Genomic DNA, 20,957 nt, shown 5'->3' with positions numbered 1-20,957 from the left:
CATAGTGAGAATAGTGTCAAGATCCATCTACCGCCATCCTTCAAATTCTTGTCAAAATCAACGATCATCTGGTCTAAAATCAATCCTAAAATATATAGGAATTCTTTTTTATTGACATTGTTATCTTAGAATCGCAGTCAAAAATGTTTGAGGCTAAATTGGTACAGGGATCTCTCCTCAAGAAAGTTTTGGAAGCTGTCAAAGATCTAGTTGTCGATGGCAATTGGGATTGTTCTTCAACGGGTAAGTTTGGTCAAATTTATCATTTTTGTGCATATCTGGGTGGTCGGGTAGTAAGATCACGATGTGCTGTTATTCATAGTGCGAGTATTTAAAACTGAAACGCAGAAATTGAACTAACAATTCGTTGCAAGAGAAGGCGGTACACTATTGCGATAAAAAAAATCAACTAGTTTGTAAGGACGATCACCGTGTGATTACTGCAATACACTAAAATTCGCCTTTAGGTAAAGATCTGAAAGACAGGATTTGAACGTGATTATTGCTGCACATTTGCAACTTACAGTTTAGAACAAAAACAACCTCAAAGTACACATCGAAGCAAAAATTTCCTGCCCAGTGTCAATCGACGCCATTAATCGCAATGGATATCAGCTGCAATTACTTCAGTTGGCGTAAACTCTAATTACAAAAGTGATATTACAAGTTCTCTTATTTGCCTTCAAAATTCTACCATTTCAAAAAATCCGCTCGAGAAGCAGCTGGCAAGTTCTTTTGTCGTGAAAGGAATTTGACATTGGATTTCCGCGCCATTTTATGTGTCAAAGGTTATACACTTCATTTGCATAGATAACTGTACTACTCAGTAACAAAAGCTCAGCTAGCTGTGAAGCGGTTTGTATAGAAAGAAAAGCATGAATAGCCGACATCTGTCATCTAAGTAAACAAAAATAATTGAAACTGTTAATGTTGTCTATTTCAGGTATGTCATTGCAAGCTATGGACAGTAGTCACGTTAGTTTATGTTCATTGCTGCTAAAATGTGATGGATTTCAGAACTTCAGGTGTGACAGAAATATTACATTGGGAATGAACCTTGGAAGGTATGTATTTTAGTATATACAATTTGCTTCTAGCAGGGAAATAATTTCTCCCCCCCCCCCCCCACACATGATATCATTATCAATCATTGGAAACAAGGATTTTTATATCAAAAGTATATTGAGATCAAAACTTTTTATTTTGATTTGTCACCAAATAAAGAAAATATTCCAAACATTTTTGAATGTCAATGTTATGTCTACTCAAGTCATTCTGTATTTAGAATTAGTTTTGAGTTTTGTATTCTGGACTTGAAAAAGTGTCTAATTGAAGAGTTTTAACTTTGTTATTTCAGTATGTCAAAGATATTGAAGTGTGCTGGTAATGATGACTCTATTACAATTAAATCACCTGACAATGGAGACACAGTCACATTCCTGTTTGAATCACCAAACCAAGAAAAAGTATCCGACTATGAATTGAAGTTAATGGACATTGATGTAGAACATCTAGGTATTCCTGTAAGTATATATTTGTTTCCCTAAACTTTCACCATTTTTTCCCAACATTACGAGATTGAGATATAAAAGAATATTATTTATACAAACAGAAATAAAGTACTGTCTTGGAATGAAATGCTACAAAGTGTTTGATCTGACCATTCATTATTGCCTTCTCATACACAACCTATCTTGAACTGTACAATCACAGACTATATAGATTTGGATACCAGTGTGAATGCTGTGAAAAAACATTATTTTATGGTGAGTCAAAATGATAAAAACTGGAGTAGATTTTCTTGTTAGTTGCATTGTATGTTAGTGAATAGGATAAATACTCTGGTGTACAAGTAAGCTTAGAAGGCACAGTACCAGTTACCAACCCATAGATCTCCACAAACCTTAGATAGAAATTACAATGTTGTTTAACCCATTACAATTTATAGCAGTCTGACATTGAAGATAGTCAAATATTTCATGCCTAGTTTTACTTATTGTGATATCTATCTTTTTATCAAATCAACAGGAGACTGATTATAGTGCAGTTATTACAATGCCAGCAGCTGAATTCCAAAGAATTTGTCGGGATCTCAGTCAAATTGGAGATTCCGTCATTATTTCCTGCAACAAGGAAGGTGTACAGTTCTCTGCCAGCGGTGAACTCGGTACAGGCAATATTACATTGAAACAAAATACTAGTGTTGACAAAGACGAGGAACAAGTAAGCTTAACCTGATTTTTCTTCTTTTCTTTTTTTGTCGTTCATTATGTACTGTCATTAAGTCCGTATACCTCCACTACACTATCAAAAAATGAAAACCTAGTTTTGCATTCAGCATTTTGAGTGGCTTTTTCTCTGATAACAAAGATGAGGATTTTCACAAGTAGATTTATTGAAGGAAATTACACAGATTTTGAGATGGCATGTTTTAAGACACATTTCAAATCTATGGATGCAGCATATTTGTTGGAGGGTCCTTTTTATGTGTATTTCATTCAACTAATTTCAAATATGGCATTTTCTAATTTGCAGGTATCCATCACTCTTCAAGAAAAAGTTCAGCTGACCTTTGCACTGCGTTATTTGAACTTCTTTACCAAGGCAACACCATTGTCACCTCAAGTAACACTATCCATGTCAAGTGAAGTCCCCCTAGGTAAGTCTGAAAAAAGTTCTCATCCTCAACAAGTTAACATCAGCATCTGATCTACAAACTACATGATGTTATCACTCAGTGAAGGTTATATCACTGTTTAAGTGTCCAGCTTCTCTCCTCCCCCACCCAGCCATATGTTTTAAAAAACTTGATATGAACACTAATTTTAAAAAAATCATCTATTTCACAGTTGTCATAAAAGAAGTAATTTCAAATAAAATATTTAATTCACCCAAAAAACGGCACTAATATTTGCAATCTTGTGAAATACTAACAAATTTGTTTTATACATCAACTATCAATGATTGATTTCCAAATTACTTCAAGACGTGATGGCCTCTTCATTCACCCCTAACAAATTGTCTGGTTATTTTGCAGTTGTTGAATACAAGATTGCTGACATGGGCCACATCAGGTACTACTTGGCACCAAAGTTGGAAGATGACGACTAAACATGATAACTGATATTGATCTTTGTATGTGAACTTACAAAACTGACATTTTATAAGTGATATATGTCAACAACTATTTATATTGATGAATGACGTCATCACTTGGTCCTTTTGACACAAAAAAAATTGACACTGTGTGACTTATTCTGAAATGAATTCTTCATTTGTCCTTGTCAAGCTGTGGAGTAACTTTCTCTTGGAACATTTTGAGCTGTTGCACCTTAGCAGTAACTTGTGATCAACAATATAGAGCTAGGAAGTAACTTGTGAGCAATCCAATGTAGAACCAACCGTTTTTTCTTCAGTTGTTTACAGCTAGGGAGTAACTTGTGATCATCTAAGTAGAGCTAGGGAGTTATTAAGCCACTGTTAATAATCGTCATGATAGACATATCCTGTCAAATAATTAATCTTCATATGAATGCCATGTGAGTGAATTTAGGTAGAATTGATACTAATACATGTATTTTCATTTTGTAGAACCCTGTATAAATTCTGTACATTTCTTGTTCAAATAAAACAAGTCATTTTTCTTTTACTTTTGTGCTCCTTGGTCCTGTTTTCCCCACCATGTGGGCTTTGTTAATAACCCTGAATTCCAATAAATTAAGATTATGTATCCTGGAAAAGAATAACATGGAAAATGTTGATTATTTTCCTATATCAGAGAAGCAAGCTGACAATTCTTGTTCTGACCCCTGATAGACAGCTCCAGAACAATTGTACACATCAAATGATTTTAACTAAGATGTCATATGGAGCCACAATTCTATTTACTCCTAAATGATGCAACAAGCAGTATTGCAAGTCTGCTTGAGAAATTCTGTACATGTGATGATTCACAAGCCCCCAATCTGTATCCATACATGTAGGGACAATAAGGGCGCCCTCAGTGTTATAATATAATGGCATTCATTTAGGATTTCAGTAACAGCGCCCCCAGTGTCTGACTAGGTAGTTACTAGAACAACAACCACTCCCTCTCCAAAATGTTGGACAGGTACACCATATGAGTAAGGAGAACATGCTTGTATAGTTATGTTGATAAAACCCCACAACATAAAATCCTAGATTCAATTTCCATCTCAATATTGTAACAAACACGCATATATTCCATTTTCCTCACTGAAAATACAGTACATCCACCCTGTTGATGTCAAATTATCATGTACTTGCAAAAAAATTCCATTCATGTAAGCATTTAGGTTCTGAAAGAAGCATCTGTACTGTACACAGTAAAAATATATACAAATACACTGAGGTAGCTTTATTCACGGCTTTTCATTTACAAATATAAATTTTATATTTTCTGCCATTTTACGAGACAGATTTTAAAAAATAAATATACAAATGCAAGTTTGTAAGCTGTGTTCAAAGTAAAGTAATATGATGATGAAGCACTATGCAAGAATTACATGATTTACTGCATTGGTAGACTAAGTTACGTTGTGACACGTACCTCACTGGCCTAGCCTACCTGCAGACAATGAATGAATGAATGAATGAATGAAATTTCTTTCACCAAATAACAAAAATAAGCTACACTTTCATAGAACATATAATACAAATATACAAAATGGATATAAAATAAATACACAGTTGTTATCTGATGTGGACCACCTTGAAAGACTAATGCTACCACACTATTTCAGCTATCCTAAATGCTATTTTGATTTTTGAATATTCGCTCCTCTGAAAATTCTAAAATCAAAATGTCAGTTAGGATAGCTGAAATAGTGTAGTAGTGTTAGTCCTTCAAGACTACAGGTAGACTACAGTTAGGATAGCTGAAATAGTTTAGTAGTGTTAGTCCTTCAAGACTACAGGTAGGCTACAGTTAGGATAGCTGAAATAGTGTGGTAGTGTGAGTCCTTCAAGACTACAGGTAGGCTACAGTTAGGATAGCTGAAATAGTGTGGTAGTGTTAATCCTTCAAGACTACAGTTAGGATAGCTGAAATAGTGTAGTAGTGTTAGTCCTTCAAGACTACAGGTAGACTACAGTTAGGATAGCTGAAATAGTGTAGTAGTGTTAGTCCTTTAAGACTACAGGTAGGCTACAGTTAGGATAGCTGAAATAGCGTAGTAGTGTTAGTCCTTTAAGACTACAGGTAGGCTACAGTTAGGATAGCTGAAATAGTGTAGGAGCGCTAGTCTTTCAAATGTGCAGGTAGGCTATCATTGGTCGGTCTTGCTCCTTGCACTATTTCATCACAGTATACCATGCAGACTACTGCACTGGATGACAGTATACCATGCAGACTACTGCACTGGATGACAGTATACCATGCAGACTACTGCACTGGATGACAGTATACCATGCAGACTACTGCACTGGATGACAGCATACCATGCAGACTACTGCACTGGATGACAGCATACCATGCAGACTACTGCACTGGATGACAGTATACCATGCAGACTACTGCACTGGATGACAGTATACCATGCAGACTACTGCACTGGATGACAGCATACCATGCAGACTACTGCACTGGATGACAGTATACCATGCAGACTACTGCACTGGATGACAGCATACCATGCAGACTACTGCACTGGATGACAGTATACCATGCAGACTACTGCACTGGATGACAGTATACCATACAAACTACTGCACTGGATGACAGCATACCATACAAACTACTGCACTGGATGACATTCATTTATGGTGATGACTTTGCGAAAATTGTCTCACAACAAATAGTGGAGAAGAAACAAATAAAACAGAGACCAAATCGAAAACAACAGAAAACATAACTACCATACCTGAACTAGACACTTGACTCGCACATAAAAATAAATAAAAATATTTGCCAACCCCCACCTATTCTAAAATTGAGCATAATCAGAACCACACAATTTTATCTAGTGGGGCTTCATCCCTGTGATGTTTAGAAAATGAAAGGAACATATTTTCAAAATGGAGTGAGTGAGTTGAGAACATATTTACAAAATGAAACATTAACTAATTAACACTGTATATTCATGACTATTTATCTAAAGGTAATAAGCACTTAGGAGTCATAAATAAATGAATAACTTACTTTGTTCCTTGGAATTCAAAACCTTTTTGTCTTTGGAAGACAATGAAAGACATTTGTACTTCACTTTAGAAATTTCTTTTTTGTAAAATTTTGTGAACATAATCAGCAATCTACAATACATAAACATCATGTGTAGTTATAACTTTCTTTTTACCAGAAAAGTAAACAAGGCAAAAGTGTCTTTCTGTAGCCATAACCTACTTTTTAACAAAATTTTGCAAAAAGTAATCTTACTTTCTCCTTCTAACCAGAATCTGAGAGATAAAACATCCCAAATATACTGACCGGTACAATATCTTGGACTTAAAACATGGACTGACCGGTACAATATCTTGGACTTAAAACATGGACGAAATTGTTCTGACATTGAATGATATACCAAAGCTTAACATTATCTTGGCATGGCAAGACATTCGATGTTCATCATCTATCATTTCTCTTCTCTATTTCTTCATTAATTTTCACTTCTAAAGCTTTTATAAGAGTTGAATCCAAGCCAATCTCATCACCAAGTCTCTTAGCAATAACTGCAGCATTTTCACCCTGGGGTTATATGGGGAAATATAATACAAAGGTCAGGGGTCAAAGGTTGGAAAAGATAAGGTCATATGAGAAAAAAGGTCACAGGTCAGTCAATGTCGACTAAATAGTCATAACATGTACTTTGATACAATCTCATCTGAATACACTTTGATGGGTAGATTATATGAATACAACCAATAACTGGAATTAAGTCTACAGTCTGTTGAGATGATTTTATAAGATATCAAAATGTGAATATGTCTTGGAAAAGTATACTATTTTCCTGTCATTTGCAGATTACTACATGTATTATTTCAAGCATCTGATATCACAAATGTAGCTATAACATGTTCCCTAAATTGAACATACAAGGTGGCAAAGTGATGAGAGATATGACAGTGGACACAATAAGACAACACATTAGATTTCTAATTGAGCCCCTATTCAGTAGTAGACTTGTTGATTAATTTAGAGACTGTCTCTACAAACCATGGTTGAACACTTGTTTATATACAAACCCTGACACACACAACACACGCATGCACGCACACACACACACACGCATGCATGCACGAACGCATGCACGCACGCACGCACACACGCACACACACACACACACACACACACACGCACACACACACACACACACACACACACACACACACACACACACATACATACATACACACACACACACACAGAGGACATTACACACTGCAAATATTTACCAGTACCTTGATAACCTCAAAGTCATATATTTCTCCAGAATCAGACTCAAATTCAAGTTTGAAAAGACAGTCTGTTGTACATTCTGAAATTCAAGCAAGAAGAAAGTATTTGAGATTTGAATAGTCCAAGAATAGTGTAATGAAAGTATCTTCACTTCTCTTTCCTTGAAGTGGTATCTGGTATAGCCTGTCTACAAAAGTGGTATCTGATATAGCCTGTCTACAAAAGTGATATCTGATATAGTCTGTCTACAAAAGTGGTATCTGATACAGCCTGTCTACTAAAGTGGTATCTGATATAGCCTGTCTACAAAAGTGATATCTGATATAGTCTGTCTACAAAAGTGGTATCTGATATAACCTGTCTACAAAAGTGGCATCTGATATAGCCTGTCTACAAAAGTGGTATCTGATATAGCCTGTCTACAAAAGCGGTATCTGATATAGCCTGTCTACAAAAGTGGTATCTGATATAGCCTGTCTACAAAAGTGGTATCTGATATAGCCTGTCTACAAAAGTGGTATCTCATATAGCCTGTTTACAAAAGTGGTATCTGATATAGCCTGTCTACAAAAGTGGTATCTGAATACAACATTCCTATCTCTAGTTGTGAGGTCAAGAGGTCAAATAATCACCTGTTTTTCTACTTGGCGGAGTGTAATATGCCAAATCAGGTTTCTTTGGCCGACCAGTTCCTGGAGTACGACGATGTGGTTTTTGTTGCATTTTAGCAAGCTTGACTTCTTTGTCATAGTCATCTCTAGGGTAGAAAAATGAAAGGGGATGATTTACATATCTACAAAGCATTATACCCAATATCATTAAAATTCAAGGGAGAAAAAAAAAAAAAAAAAAAAAAAATATATATATATATATATATATATATATATATATATATATATATATATATATATATATATATATATATATATATATATATATATATATAATTGACTGGATGTAGATAAAACCACATAAAAGTGCTCAATACGGGTAGTAGAGCGAATTATATACAGGTTTTGAAAATTTGAACAAATTTTCAAAACCTGTATATATATATATATATATATATATAGTTTTGGTAGTACTGGAACTCTTTCTTGGGTGTAACTCGGAGTTTCACGCATATTGCGATCATCAGACATCACGCATATTGCGATCATCGCAATATGCGTGAAACTCCGAGTTACACCCAAGAAAGAGTTCCAGTACTACCAAAACTATTACGCTCTGCCACTGCGGTATAGAGCACTGTCTTATAGCAGATTGATACTCACCGAGTTATATATATATATATATATATATATATATATATATATATATATATATATATATATATATATATATATTATTCAAATATACACACAGAAAAATGTTTCAAGAGGAATTAAATCCCTTTATTTTAGGAACTTCATCTACAGTGTCTTATTAGTCTATGCTTTCACACTGAATATTACCCCATAACATTGTGATGGCAAGGATCAAACCATTCTCGCAAACCAGAGTTATTATTTCTACCACTACATTTCGAAATAAAAGTGGGAGGCTAGTTAAGAACGTTGCCGTGGTTTGCGACGATGGGATCAAACTGGAAATGGCCATAAAATAACCACTTCATATATCTGGGAAACAACCAAAGCTGAATAAAATTTACGCCGATACAAGATAACTGTGTCTTAGTCCGGATGCCAACGTGGTCTCTAACCATAGATGTATGCTCTAACTTACTTAGCTGCAATAATTGTAGTAAGGGAATTTTAGCATATTTAAACATTAAAAGTTAAAACAAAGCGCCTTTACTATGAAAAATTCCCTGACAGCCATAACAATTTCCTGTATCACACATATAAACAGGAAATCATGACTTGAACTTGAAGACTTTGTTCGAATGTTTGTTTTCTTTTAGTTTTGCATTCTCGTATTTGGACAGTAACAAACCTGTTTCTACAGCCTCGATATCATTAAATTGCCTTTTTTTATTTCTCACACCTACCGGTCCACCTGATTCTTAACTATATGCCTCATGAAACCGTGTCCCATATCAATTTTGCCGGTTCTCGTTTCTCCCTTGTCAGCCGCCATTTTCGTTTTGAAAAAATACCGGAAATGTGCACTCACCTTTGACCTTTGTAGCTTTTTTGGTAGATTGTCTCGTAACTCTGTATATTGTATGAAATAGTCTACTCTCCGACGTTTTAGCATAGAAGCATTTCTCAAGTGTCTCAGCTGAAAGGAATTTTTGTCAATGTTTGCATCGGAAATGAAACTTTCATCCAAAGTTTGAAACTGTGTTATGCCCCGAAAGCGATGACGTAGAGCACACAGCATTTCAAAATGGCTTCAAAGAAGAGGAAACGTGTTTTGGTCGAAGAAGAGATCGGAGACAGTGAAACTCGCATAGGTACAGAAGCATTTACAACATGAAAGTCGAAACATTACATACTAGTTATTTGTACGGGTATAGTAAGCACCACACGAAAATTGCATAACTCATAACTTTGCATTTATCACTTTCTATCGTGACCCAGCTTTTCACAGAACCCATGCAGTTATCTCGCCGGTTACTGGGCGACTTCAGAAAAAAACGTTTTGCTAAATGTTCGCTAAAATGTCTACGTCGCTGCTCTGTAACTGTGCTAGGTTTCATTTACTAGGAGAGCTTGCGCAGTATAGCGCCAGCGACGTGGACATTTAGCTAAAGGATAGCAAACCGTTTTATCTTGAACTCACCCTATGTTATTGTTGATGTTGTTCTTAGAAGTCATCATATTTGAAGATATGACAGTGGGAAATTTCACTGGCATGGCGCAAGAAACGTGAATTTTGTGTGTGTACCAATGATGGAAGGAATGAGAGAATTGATTTGTCACTGTTTAGTATTTTGATATTATGTTTGATTGAATATCAATATAAACTTTGTCTTTTAGTCATCAAGAAACAGTCGTTTGATAGTAGGAACTGTCCATATTTGGATACAATTAACAGGTATGTGTTTTGTCACTAAATCATAACATAAAAACACTCATCACAGCATACCAGCATCTACTCAAAATAACCCAAACACAGATTCTCTATCTCTGCTTAATTTGTGAATTGAGTGAGTCCAATCAGCAAAATATGACATTAGGAATTCAAATTTGGTTATCAATATACAGAGGTAGGTAGCTGCAATAATTGTACAATTTGTTTGTCAATTTTGATAACATTGAGGAAGACCAAACCAATGCTAAAAGTGCAGTCCAGTCAGATCAGACTGAAAGATATGTACTCACTCTCTTACCTTATCGTTCTTTACAAAGTGTTTGAGGTCATGGTTAACAGGAGTGCAAACATCAAACAATACTTCACTCTATTGATATCAATATCACAGATAATCTGTGTCAATATATACAATATGTGTGATCTACTATATAAAGCTACTCAGATATTTTTGCCATAGACAATGGACTACACATCACTACACTTTCTCTTTGTGTTTGTGTCAGGAAATACTTTTGTAAAGATTACCCTCAGTTTCAGGAAGACATTTGGAATCATTAACCTTCCTTGCTTTCAAACACAAAGCTTTGCATGCATCAATATTAGAGTAGAATATTTGGCCAAGACTATAAAACACCACTTTCACTAATTGTTTATACATCTGTTTTCTCTTCAACAGAAATGTGCTTGATTTTGATTTTGAGAAGTTATGTTCAGTGTCTTTATCCCATATTAATGTATATGCATGTTTGGTGTGTGGAAAGTATTTTCAAGGTAAGATATCATCATATTCAAAACAAAACTGATAAATTAAAATACCTTCAGGAGTGTATCATCGTAAAAATTTTAAAAGCACTGCCCTCTCTATGGCACAGTACAAGATGTGTCATCATGTTCAGTTTTTCGTACGTCAGTGGAAAAATACGCTCCAACTTGCAAGAATATAATTGTTCACCAGTAAAATTTATTTAGCTTTTGCAATGTATTGAGCCACAAACACAAACTTGGTCCATGTTGTTTTACATCGATTTTCCAAGTAGGAAGCCATGATAAAATTGTTTCATAAATTAAAAGTCCAAAAATAATGCCCACTCCTCATCCATATGGTCACTTTAATTGTGTCAAGTGTAAATGATCAGATTATCTTGTCTTTCAGGACGAGGATTGAAATCACACGCCTACACACATAGTGTAGAAGTGGATCATCATGTGTTTTTAAATCTACATACTCTTAAATTTTACTGCCTACCTGACAACTATGAAGTGATAGATTCATCTTTAGATGACATAAAGGTAAGGACTTAAACTCTCTGTCAATGTTCTGTCAGCTCTATCATTATTTTAACTTTATGCTTACACAGAGCGAGAAAGTTCTAGAAGATTTACAGGATGGGAAGGGTGGAGGGAATCTTTTGTGTTACAGTTCTGTGGTTGACAAGAATGGATCTACTATGCACCTTGATATTACACATTTACAGCAGGCTGCCAAGTTTTACTAAGAAATTTACATTGATGTGTACTAAAACCATAGACCCTCCACCAACGGTGACCAAGATCTCTGGCAAAAAATGCTGAAAATACTATCAAGTTATCTAATCATATTTTGAAATTTCCTTGATTTTAATAATGAAATCAATATTTTCAATAGGAATATTAGGAAACCCAACTCGGTTATCTATCACCTTTGAAAATTTATCATGTGTACTAAAGTGACTGAAGTGTGTATTTTCAGGCAAACACATCCCACATCTAGACCTATCTAATCAAATTTGTCATTTTCTTTACAGTATGTACTGCAACCCACATTTTCTGTAGACCACATCACCCATCTAGATAAGACTGCCAAGTTATCCAGAGCATATGATGGTAGTACGTACCTTCCTGGAGTTGTTGGTCTCAATAACATCAAAGCTAATGACTACTGTAATGTAGTACTACATGTAAGTATACCACATATCAATGCTTCAAATGTTGGTTTGTTTGTTTGTTACTTATTCTACAAAAAACAACACTTTTTGTCACATGTACCTACATATTATGTCATATTAAATCTTGGCCAAAACAAAATCATTTGCAAACATAGGAAAACATTCCAAAAGACAGAGCTGAGTTAAAACAGAGTTTTGTATCTCTTTTATACTGTTTTCACATCTAAATTTTAATAGTGATTTGAACTGAGCCTTTGATATAAGGAAATCCCTACCTGGACGATGTGCCTTTGATTAACGATATCCTAAACTATAAGATCTATGATATATTTTTAAATTCCATCATAACCAGCTGGTAATGAAATCTAATATATGTTGTATTGTCGTCTTTTTACAGGCATTTGCACATGTTCCTCCACTAAGGAATTACTTCCTACGAGAGGAAAACTACGCCCACATCAAGAGACCACCAGGAGACATACTTATTTTATTGTCACAAAGATTTGGAGAGTTGATGAGGAAAATGTGGAACCCAAGGAACTTTAAAGCTCACGTCAGTCCACATGAAATGTTACAAGCTGTAGTATTATGTAGTAAGAAGACCTTTCAGATTACAGAACAAGGTATGTGTGTTTGTGAAAGTAACTTTTAATTTCCCTGTATGGTCTCTGTTTAATTCAGTAGGTTGTAAGGTATTTGCAGAGACAAAATGACATTCAGTAGCAAGCTACTATTTCCATTCATAAATCAAATATTTGTGTATCTTTCCTTGTCAGGTGACCCAGTGGAATTTATGTCCTGGTTTTTGAACACACTTCACCAAGCCTTAAATGGTGGTAAGAAACGTAACAGTAGTATTCTATATAAGACATTCCAAGGAGCCATGAAGATTTTTGAAAGAAAGTTACCTCCAGCTGATGTAGAAGAACTTGAAAAACAAGCATTGCTACAGAGTGAAGAATACCAAGGTATATTGGATAAGATATTAGTCTAGTGGCTGTCATGGCTTCAAATTTCTTCTCGTGTCCAGTTTAATGAGGTCCTGAGATGAAATTTCACATTCATCCAAAGTCACCCACATAATCATTAACATCATGTCTTTGTTAATCAATCACAGAATTCTGCCCAATAATAATTAGTATTTATTGGGGGCTTATAAAGTGGTACAAGCTGAGTTGATAACCTTTTTACTCAAGTGACAATACTTAACTACATTCCAGTATAATGTTAATGTCAATGCATGTCTTCTATAAAATCATGATTGTCTTCTGCCATTATTAGAACAGTCAACTGCATAATAGGGATTACATGAACATTTTTTGATACGTATAATAAATTACGTCATCAGATCATTTATAGGTTATATCGTAATACCAGGTTTGAGTTCAGTCAATTGTGAGTTGTGATAAGTATGCTTCAGTAAGTAAAATACTAAGAAAAACTATGACCATATATGTATAAACTATGCCCAAATATGTATAAACTATGCCCAAGTATGGATAAACTATGCCCAAATATGTATAAACTCAGCTTGTGCCCCTTTAATTTCAAGTATGATATATTTGTCATATCAGGATGCTAACTTATACTCTGTTTACATCATTCTAACAGTTGGAGGTTTACTCACTTGCATGAACAACTTTTGGTTCATAATTACTCATTTAGCTAGAATGTATATCATTTGCATGCAGGTATGCAATAATGTGTTCAGTATTGCACTGCAGTGAAACTACCACTAGTATGTGCACTCGTCGGTACATGTCTAGTAATTCTACATGTCATGACAAGAGCTGACTATGGATTTTGATTTTCTTTACATCTATAGAGAAGACGTCAACATCGCCATTTCTATATCTGACATTGGACATACCACCAGCACCACTGTTTAAAGATGAGTTAGAACAAAATATCATACCACAAGTACCTCTACATACTTTGCTTAGTAAATTTGATGGCATTTCTGAAAAGGTAGGTGGAGATCAAAATATCATACAAGTACCTCTACATACACTGCTTAGTAAATTTGATGGCATTTCTGAAAAGGTAGGTGGAGTCAACAAGTGTAGCAAACCATTTATGTAATCACCCACCAAAATAGAAGATGGTGGTTTCTTTGACTATGTGGTAAACATGTTCACCTGTTACAACTTACCACTAGGTGGCAGTATGACGCGGCCTGTATAGCGGTCCTCTCCAGAATGCTGTTCACCTGTTACAACTTACCACTAGGTGGCAGTATGACGAGGCCTGTATAGCGGTCCTCTCCAGAATGCTGTTCACCTGTTACAACTTACCACTAGGTGGCAATGTAATCAGCTAACTGTAGACGTTTGTTTGGTGGGCCAGTGTCCCTGTTTCTGTTGTCATTCACCATAGGGGTGTAATATTATTTTCTGCTAATTCATGTTTTGTTGTAATTCATCTACCTAGGAATATAAAACATACAAGGACTCCACCATGAAAAGATTTGGCCTTACACATCTTCCCAAATATCTCATACTGTACATCAAGCGATTCACAAAGAACATATTCTTTGTTGAGAAGAATCCAACGATCGTCAATTTTCCAGTCAAGTAAGTACTCATGTGGTCTGTAGTCCATGATGCCCTCCCTGTACTTAAGTCATGTTAGGAAATGAAATGCTGTAGTGTCATGGATTCCATACTATCTACAGTGTATGTTGAAATACAGTAACTGTGAAATACTCCTTGCTGCTTGGACTGTATCCAATGCCCTTCACAAATATTTCCTTAAAAGTTCATTTGAGCATAATGTAGGCTGTCAACAATACTTGAGTGTGTACATTTGTATATGTAAAAAGAGGCTACTGTTCTAAACATCCCTTTTAACTATTATTTCATGCACAGTCAGTGTGCCCTCTAAGCCAGTTTGACATGCCATTGACGCACACAATTTCTTGTGACATACCAAATTTGGTGTTCCCCTATCTCTTACTATGTGGTGACTCACAAGAAATGCTAGTTTTTATCATTTTAACTTGCAACAACAAAATTTGTCTATCACTAGAGGGCACACTGATGCAGTTTATATTAATCATAATTTTTCTAGAAATATCCCTGTGGAGAGACTTGTATCAGTATTCTTTCCTTGTCCATTTCAGAAATGTAGATTTCCGTGAATTCCTGGTTAAAGATCCTGAAGTCCAAAAGAGACACAAATATACAGTATATGACTTGATGGCTAACGTTGTCCATGAAGGTGATCCTAGGAAGGGTACTTTCAGAGTTCATATATTACATAAGGTAAGCCATTTAATCGAGCACAAACTGGGTGTATTCTTTGGGCCTCGATTTTGCTGCATACTGAAAAGGTACTCTCGAGTACTGTTCTTACTATAGTATATAACACCAGTGTATTTGCTTGCTCATGGTAAGCAGGAATAAGACAAATTTATGCAAAGACATACAATATAATTAGTGTCAGTAACTTATCAAAGTATAAACACCACAGAAGCCCCACATCCAATAACTCTGTTTACAGATAGAATGCTACATTATAACAATTGAGTTTGACTAATACTGTTATAGTGTAACTTCCACAGAAATAAACAAACTGATAATAAATGTCATGTGCACCGATATCAGAAACACCCACCATTGTTCTTGTATCAGTTGTATTGTTCTTTTTACCTAATTTTGTCTGCGTGTTAAGTCTTCCCTTGGTTCACTTTATTCAAGCAAACATATTGGTGTATTTTTGCAGGTTGTATGTCTTCTAAATCTGTTCCATGTAAAATATATTGTGTGTGTTAATTTTCAGGGCTCTGGTAAGTGGTATGAAATACAGGATCTTCATGTCACAGAAATTCTACCACAGATGATCACATTATCGGAGGCTTATGTCCAGGTAAGTTTCTCTATCATTTTGAACATTATGTAATATTATCTTTGCTTTACTGAATCATGACGTCTTTTGAGTTTTTACTTTCAAGCAGAACTGAATTCTGTATTTTAAATATATTTTGATCAGGTGATCTTTTCTGTTTTCTTGTTCCAGATCTGGGCCTTGAGGACTGAAGGTGAAAATATCTCAAATTCAGGGAAGACACAAGACAACAGCACAAAAAATGATGATAGTGCAACAAAGAAAACATAAAGACAACAAAGCAGTTACAATGTACTAATCTACTTGTACTGATATCAATTAAGGAAACAAACTATTTGCCAGACCAACAACCCTCAAAGCCATTAAAATATTTTTATAGTATTCAATTTAACTTTTGTTCCAAACACTACTTGAAAATTTTACCTGAAATTTTTGACTGCACACTTCAGAAACTAGACATTCTGAACGGGGAGTGAAAGAATCCATCTACATCCAGACACTTATACCATCATTAAACAGAGACGGAGGATGATATATATACTTCCAGGCACCTATGACCATTACTAGGCTAACATGTCCATACGATCACATGTACTGAATATTGGGTCAGTCTGTTGACAAAGACTGAAGTGTGCAGTCAAAAATTTCAGGTAAAATGTTAAAGTTGTGTTTGGAACAAAAGTTAAATTCAATACTATGGTTTACCAACACAGATGAATTTCCATTTGAAGGATATTTTCGTTTTGTAGTTTACACCTTTTGATTTTTGTAAATACTCAGTTATTGTTGACAGGACACTGAAGTTCAAAGTCCTGAAACAATAAATTGAGTATCAGTGAACTCTGAAGGGTATGCTATTCTCTGAGAAAGTGCAAAACAAAACCCAGAAAAATGTGATATGAATACAAATAACAATCTTCCTATCCATGTCCTGAAAGTCATTACAACAAAATATAGCTGTGTTTTCTCACATATTTGAGGCATTTTTATCACTCAAATGGAACAATTTAGATTATAGTCTGAGTTTCAACACATGGATAGGTTAAGATATAGTCTTTGTGTTGTACCTTGTTGTTTGGACCCTAGTAAAGATTGATTTTTTTGTATAAGACCAATACATTGTCTAGTTTTTGACTGCTGTGATTTGAGAATGCAAACACCAAATGGATCTACTATGGATCAGATGACAAATACAAGGTAGAGATGTGTATCAGTAAATGTACATCTCAATCTGAGGATTTTCACCAATTATGAAATTGAGTTGATTTTGTTGTCTGTTGGTTTTTATACAGTGATCCTATCTCACATGTTATACAGAGACATTTGTAACTGGATCATTGTTTACTATGTCTACACAGGTCTCTGCCTCATAGGTCATCTCTATGCTACACAGGTCTCTCTACCACATAGGTCTCTCTACCACACTGATGTACATTGTCATCTATCTAAACTCATCCAATTTGAAACTGGCAAGATTACACGTGTATATTGAATCATGTAAGAATAATTGATTTTGACCGGTTGACAACATCTATGCACTCGTTCCTGTTGGCACAGAGACAGACGGACCAGAGGATCCTATGCACAAAATTGAAATTATGGAAAGACTTTGATCTACATATTTCTCTGTAACAATTAATAATAAAGTTTAAAGTACTTCTCTCATACTGTACTCCAAATACAATAGATAAATATACTTTGGCCACTTTCAGTTTTTAAATCTTTCATTACAGTATAAACTTCTTGATGAGCATCTTACACAGAAATGACACAGAACAAGCACCATAATATTCAATAATATACTTAGCAGCATGAATATCATGTGCTTCAAAAGAACTAGAAAACAAAGCAGATAATATATCTCCTCTTACAGAAATTTGTTAAAATGATGCCATTATTAATTTTAAAAACAAAAGTTGTTATAGCTAGCTACCCTTTCAGTTATCTTACATCCATCATACATACTACTGTAGAACAGTTACCATGGACAGCTGAACAGTCATAAACTCATCTGTAAGAAACCACATGTCAGGGCGCCCTCAATCATCAGCCAACAAGACCATTGAGGGCAGACTAACATGATGTATCTGACACATACTAAACTCATCATTATGACATTATGGTTATATTATTATTTTATAGTGGTACATTTATAAAGCTGATGTGATCCAAGGGCTAGAACATCCAAATGAAAGAGTTCAAATACAATGTTTGGCCGTTGGTGGCGCTCTACACCATCTGCTTGCAGTATAGCGCCACCAACATTAGGCATTTGAAGGTATGAAATTTCATATTGCTAAATGTTACGATAATCATCAATGGTGTCAACCAGTTAAAAGTGGTCTGATCTGGTTTAAACTGGTCACAAAAGTAGCTTTCCACTGAGTTTGTTCCAGCATGTCTACAGTAACTTTTCCCACAGTAGTACTTCTGTATCATTCGTATTTCATCATGTACCATGTCCGTCTTACAATCTTGTAGCACCAAACATTTTAGATATGTGTATGTGTACCAAAATAGGATTCAGATAATAAAACATCATTTCTTAATATGTTAAAACTGTACATTTCTCTAAACCTACATACCAACTTCTGCCACCCCTCATCCCACTTCCAACCCTCCATTATATGAGATTACAAATAACAACCCAACATCCCCTGTAGAAGTACACTATTTAGATATGGATGGTGAAAACCATTGGAATTATACCAGGATTTGCAATAATATAAACCCAAGTATTTCCTCAGAGTCCAGTCAATAAAAGATGTTCCTAGCACTCTACTACTCTACAACTATTCTGGAAAATTTTCAATTTTTCTGTGGCTTGTTACCCATGAGTTAAAATCATCCATAAATATAGAAATATTGTTAGAGTAATATTTATAAAGTAATATTATTACTCTGCAATTTTGTAAAAAAAAAATGTCATCAACCTTGAATTATAGGATTGGGCTTTCAGAAGCTGCCACATCATTTGTGTTGACTCGCCTCAAAGCTAGAAGTTCTAATTTTATGTTAGACCATAGACATGTCTGTCCAATATTTATGGTTAGATAAAGTTCCTCTATTATAAACACAAGACAACATTAATACTAACAATACAAGTAAATACTGATTAATAATAATGAAAATTATTTTTACATCAAAGATTTTAAATCAAAATATCTCTAAAAACTTTTCCTTTCACCTGTATTGATATAACTGTATGGCTTATTTATACAGTGGCAGTTAGATGAAAAAAAATGGCTGACAAGCTATTGTGATAGTTTTTGGATGTACAAAACAACCACTTTATATGTTAAATGCCAGGGTTTTCAATCCTGGTACGCACATTAGTGATATCATATCAGTGGCTATAAGAATTGGATAGGAATATTCTATTGTTCTAAACCAACTTTTTCTGTAGTTCTGCCAGACATTTTGCGACCTGTATCTCGGAAGGATGGACCTTTGCTGAACAATCAAAATATAGTAGATTGAGTTGCCCAAACCTTTGCTATATAAAAAGCTTGAACAAATGATTACCAGTAACAACGATGTCTATCTATGCCAAGTCTCTACTCTTGACAAATTCATCATTCTTACATGCTGTCTATCTCTATCTCTTGTTTGGTTTACTTCACTGCTAAAAATCTACAATCCTTAGATTCTCCTCTATTTGTTTCACTGAGTGTTTTGTTTAGTGTGATATGTCAAAGAGTTCATTCTACATACATCATAATACACATTCTGATCTACTGTCTGTGGAGAGACATATATATTAGTTGTTTCTATGACTTCAAACTCTTCCACTTCAACACTGTCATGGTCACTGACAGATGTCAGGCTCTGTAGTGTCACACCTTCATGGATACATCCATGGTTGTCCTATAGTGTGTTCACCTTCTCTAGGCAGTTTGCAGCTGTGCCAGGAAGTGTCACAACTCCTTGATCTTGCAGAATTCAAATCTCCTTCATCTATGCACTTGTCACTTCATTTGAAGCCATTCCAAGAAGTGTCACAACCCTTCACTTCATTGGCCACAATTCTAGGAAGTATCTCATCTCTTCATTCCACATACTGTTATTCTAGGAAGTGTCACACCCCATCAGTTCATCTGCTGCCATTCTAGGAGGTGTCACACCACATCATTTCATCTGCTGCCATTCTAGGAAGTGTCTCAACCAACCCTTCATATCATCTGTTGCCATTCCATGAAGTGTCACATCCCATCAGTTCATCTGCCATTCTGTAAATTATCACACCCCCTCTTGACTTCATCTGCAGCTATCCATTGACATCTACATTTCTTTGAGTTCTTCTTCTAACCATTGTGGTGTTGCTTGTCCAAGTTTTGTTAGTAACTTAGACAGATCTATGGTGTGTGCTCTGTAGTATTGTTGTAGGTATTTCTGTGCCAGTGTCTCCATTGGGGGATAAAAACGACCTTTACTCTTTCCCAAACATTTAGTTTTTCCTTCACTCATTACCTGGCAATAAAAACCTTTCTTGCTGTCAAATCTGAAAAGAAGAATCACAGGGAACAGTTTTTACTTTCTTGAATGATATGATTTGATTTTACATTTCTAAAATGTATTCATCCATCCACTAATCCACCAACTACTTTATCAACCAACCAACCAACCAACCAACCAACCAACCCACCAACCAACCCACCCACCAACCAACCCACCCACCCACCAACCCACCAACCAACCAACCCACCAACCAACCCACCTAACCATCTACCACTTTATCAACTCAATCATCTGTCCATCTATTCACCATTCAACCCATCCAAAATCCATTTACC

The 20,957-nt window shown here is 35.3% G+C and overlaps 4 protein-coding genes across 5 annotated transcripts in view; 2 read left to right on the top strand and 2 right to left on the bottom strand.

Moving 5' to 3' along the window:
- Positions 1–3,605, top strand: LOC144452044 (proliferating cell nuclear antigen-like). The gene is made up of 6 exons (XM_078143053.1): positions 1–243; positions 944–1,064; positions 1,358–1,523; positions 2,029–2,223; positions 2,536–2,659; positions 3,038–3,605. The coding sequence occupies exons 1-6, from the start codon at positions 144–146 to the stop codon at positions 3,109–3,111; spliced, it is 780 nt and encodes a 259-aa protein (XP_077999179.1). The 5' UTR covers positions 1–143; the 3' UTR covers positions 3,112–3,605.
- Positions 3,606–6,447: 2,842 nt separating this feature from the next.
- Positions 6,448–9,552, bottom strand: LOC144452353 (UPF0561 protein C2orf68 homolog). The gene is made up of 4 exons (XM_078143442.1): positions 9,405–9,552; positions 8,047–8,171; positions 7,411–7,493; positions 6,448–6,703 (listed from the first exon to the last, which is right to left on the bottom strand). The coding sequence occupies exons 1-4, from the start codon at positions 9,491–9,493 to the stop codon at positions 6,584–6,586; spliced, it is 417 nt and encodes a 138-aa protein (XP_077999568.1). The 5' UTR covers positions 9,494–9,552; the 3' UTR covers positions 6,448–6,583.
- Positions 9,553–9,745: 193 nt separating this feature from the next.
- On the top strand, positions 9,746–17,240 carry LOC144452566 (ubiquitin carboxyl-terminal hydrolase 39-like). The gene is made up of 12 exons (XM_078143675.1): positions 9,746–9,812; positions 10,339–10,396; positions 11,070–11,164; positions 11,547–11,683; positions 12,178–12,330; positions 12,716–12,941; positions 13,095–13,286; positions 14,144–14,286; positions 14,749–14,891; positions 15,440–15,581; positions 16,099–16,185; positions 16,336–17,240. The coding sequence occupies exons 1-12, from the start codon at positions 9,746–9,748 to the stop codon at positions 16,432–16,434; spliced, it is 1,542 nt and encodes a 513-aa protein (XP_077999801.1). The 3' UTR covers positions 16,435–17,240.
- LOC144452564 (bifunctional heparan sulfate N-deacetylase/N-sulfotransferase-like) overlaps positions 11,335–20,957 on the bottom strand; it is a 33,213-nt gene continuing 23,590 nt past the window's right edge. Inside the window, exons 12-13 of one of the 2 annotated variants that reach the window (XR_013482357.1) lie at positions 14,318–20,665; positions 11,335–14,242 (exon numbers count right to left, since the gene is read on the bottom strand). Coding sequence is in view for 1 of the 2 variants with exons in the window: in XM_078143674.1 (XP_077999800.1) it covers positions 20,446–20,665 (220 nt within the window). In the remaining variant the exon portion in view is untranslated. Of the gene's footprint in view, positions 20,666–20,957 lie in introns of both variants that reach the window. The other variant, XM_078143674.1, reaches the window with a different exon arrangement.

This window comes from Glandiceps talaboti, chromosome 22 (assembly GCF_964340395.1).
Source record: "Glandiceps talaboti chromosome 22, keGlaTala1.1, whole genome shotgun sequence".
Lineage (NCBI taxonomy): Eukaryota > Metazoa > Hemichordata > Enteropneusta > Spengelidae > Glandiceps > Glandiceps talaboti.
This window is presented reverse-complemented; position numbering and strand designations above follow the sequence as displayed.

Bases quoted from the DNA above. Each gene is read 5' to 3' on its own strand.
- LOC144452044 (XM_078143053.1), top strand. From the start codon at position 144: ATGTTTGAGGCTAAATTGGTACAGGGATCTCTCCTCAAGAAAGTTTTG. The intron at 1,065-1,357 runs GTATGTATTTTA...TTGTTATTTCAG, and splicing joins TTGGGAATGAACCTTGGAAG to TATGTCAAAGATATTGAAGT. The intron at 2,224-2,535 runs GTAAGCTTAACC...TCTAATTTGCAG, and splicing joins TTGACAAAGACGAGGAACAA to GTATCCATCACTCTTCAAGA.
- LOC144452353 (XM_078143442.1), bottom strand. From the start codon at position 9,493: ATGGCGGCTGACAAGGGAGAAACGAGAACCGGCAAAATTGATATGGGA. The intron at 8,172-9,404 runs GTAGGTGTGAGA...TTTCTACCCTAG, and splicing joins GTTAAGAATCAGGTGGACCG to AGATGACTATGACAAAGAAG. The intron at 6,704-7,410 runs GTAAATATTTGC...ATATAACCCCAG, and splicing joins TTGAGGTTATCAAGGTACTG to GGTGAAAATGCTGCAGTTAT.
- LOC144452566 (XM_078143675.1), top strand. From the start codon at position 9,746: ATGGCTTCAAAGAAGAGGAAACGTGTTTTGGTCGAAGAAGAGATCGGA. The intron at 12,331-12,715 runs GTAAGTATACCA...GTCTTTTTACAG, and splicing joins ACTGTAATGTAGTACTACAT to GCATTTGCACATGTTCCTCC. The intron at 14,287-14,748 runs GTAGGTGGAGAT...TCATCTACCTAG, and splicing joins TTGATGGCATTTCTGAAAAG to GAATATAAAACATACAAGGA.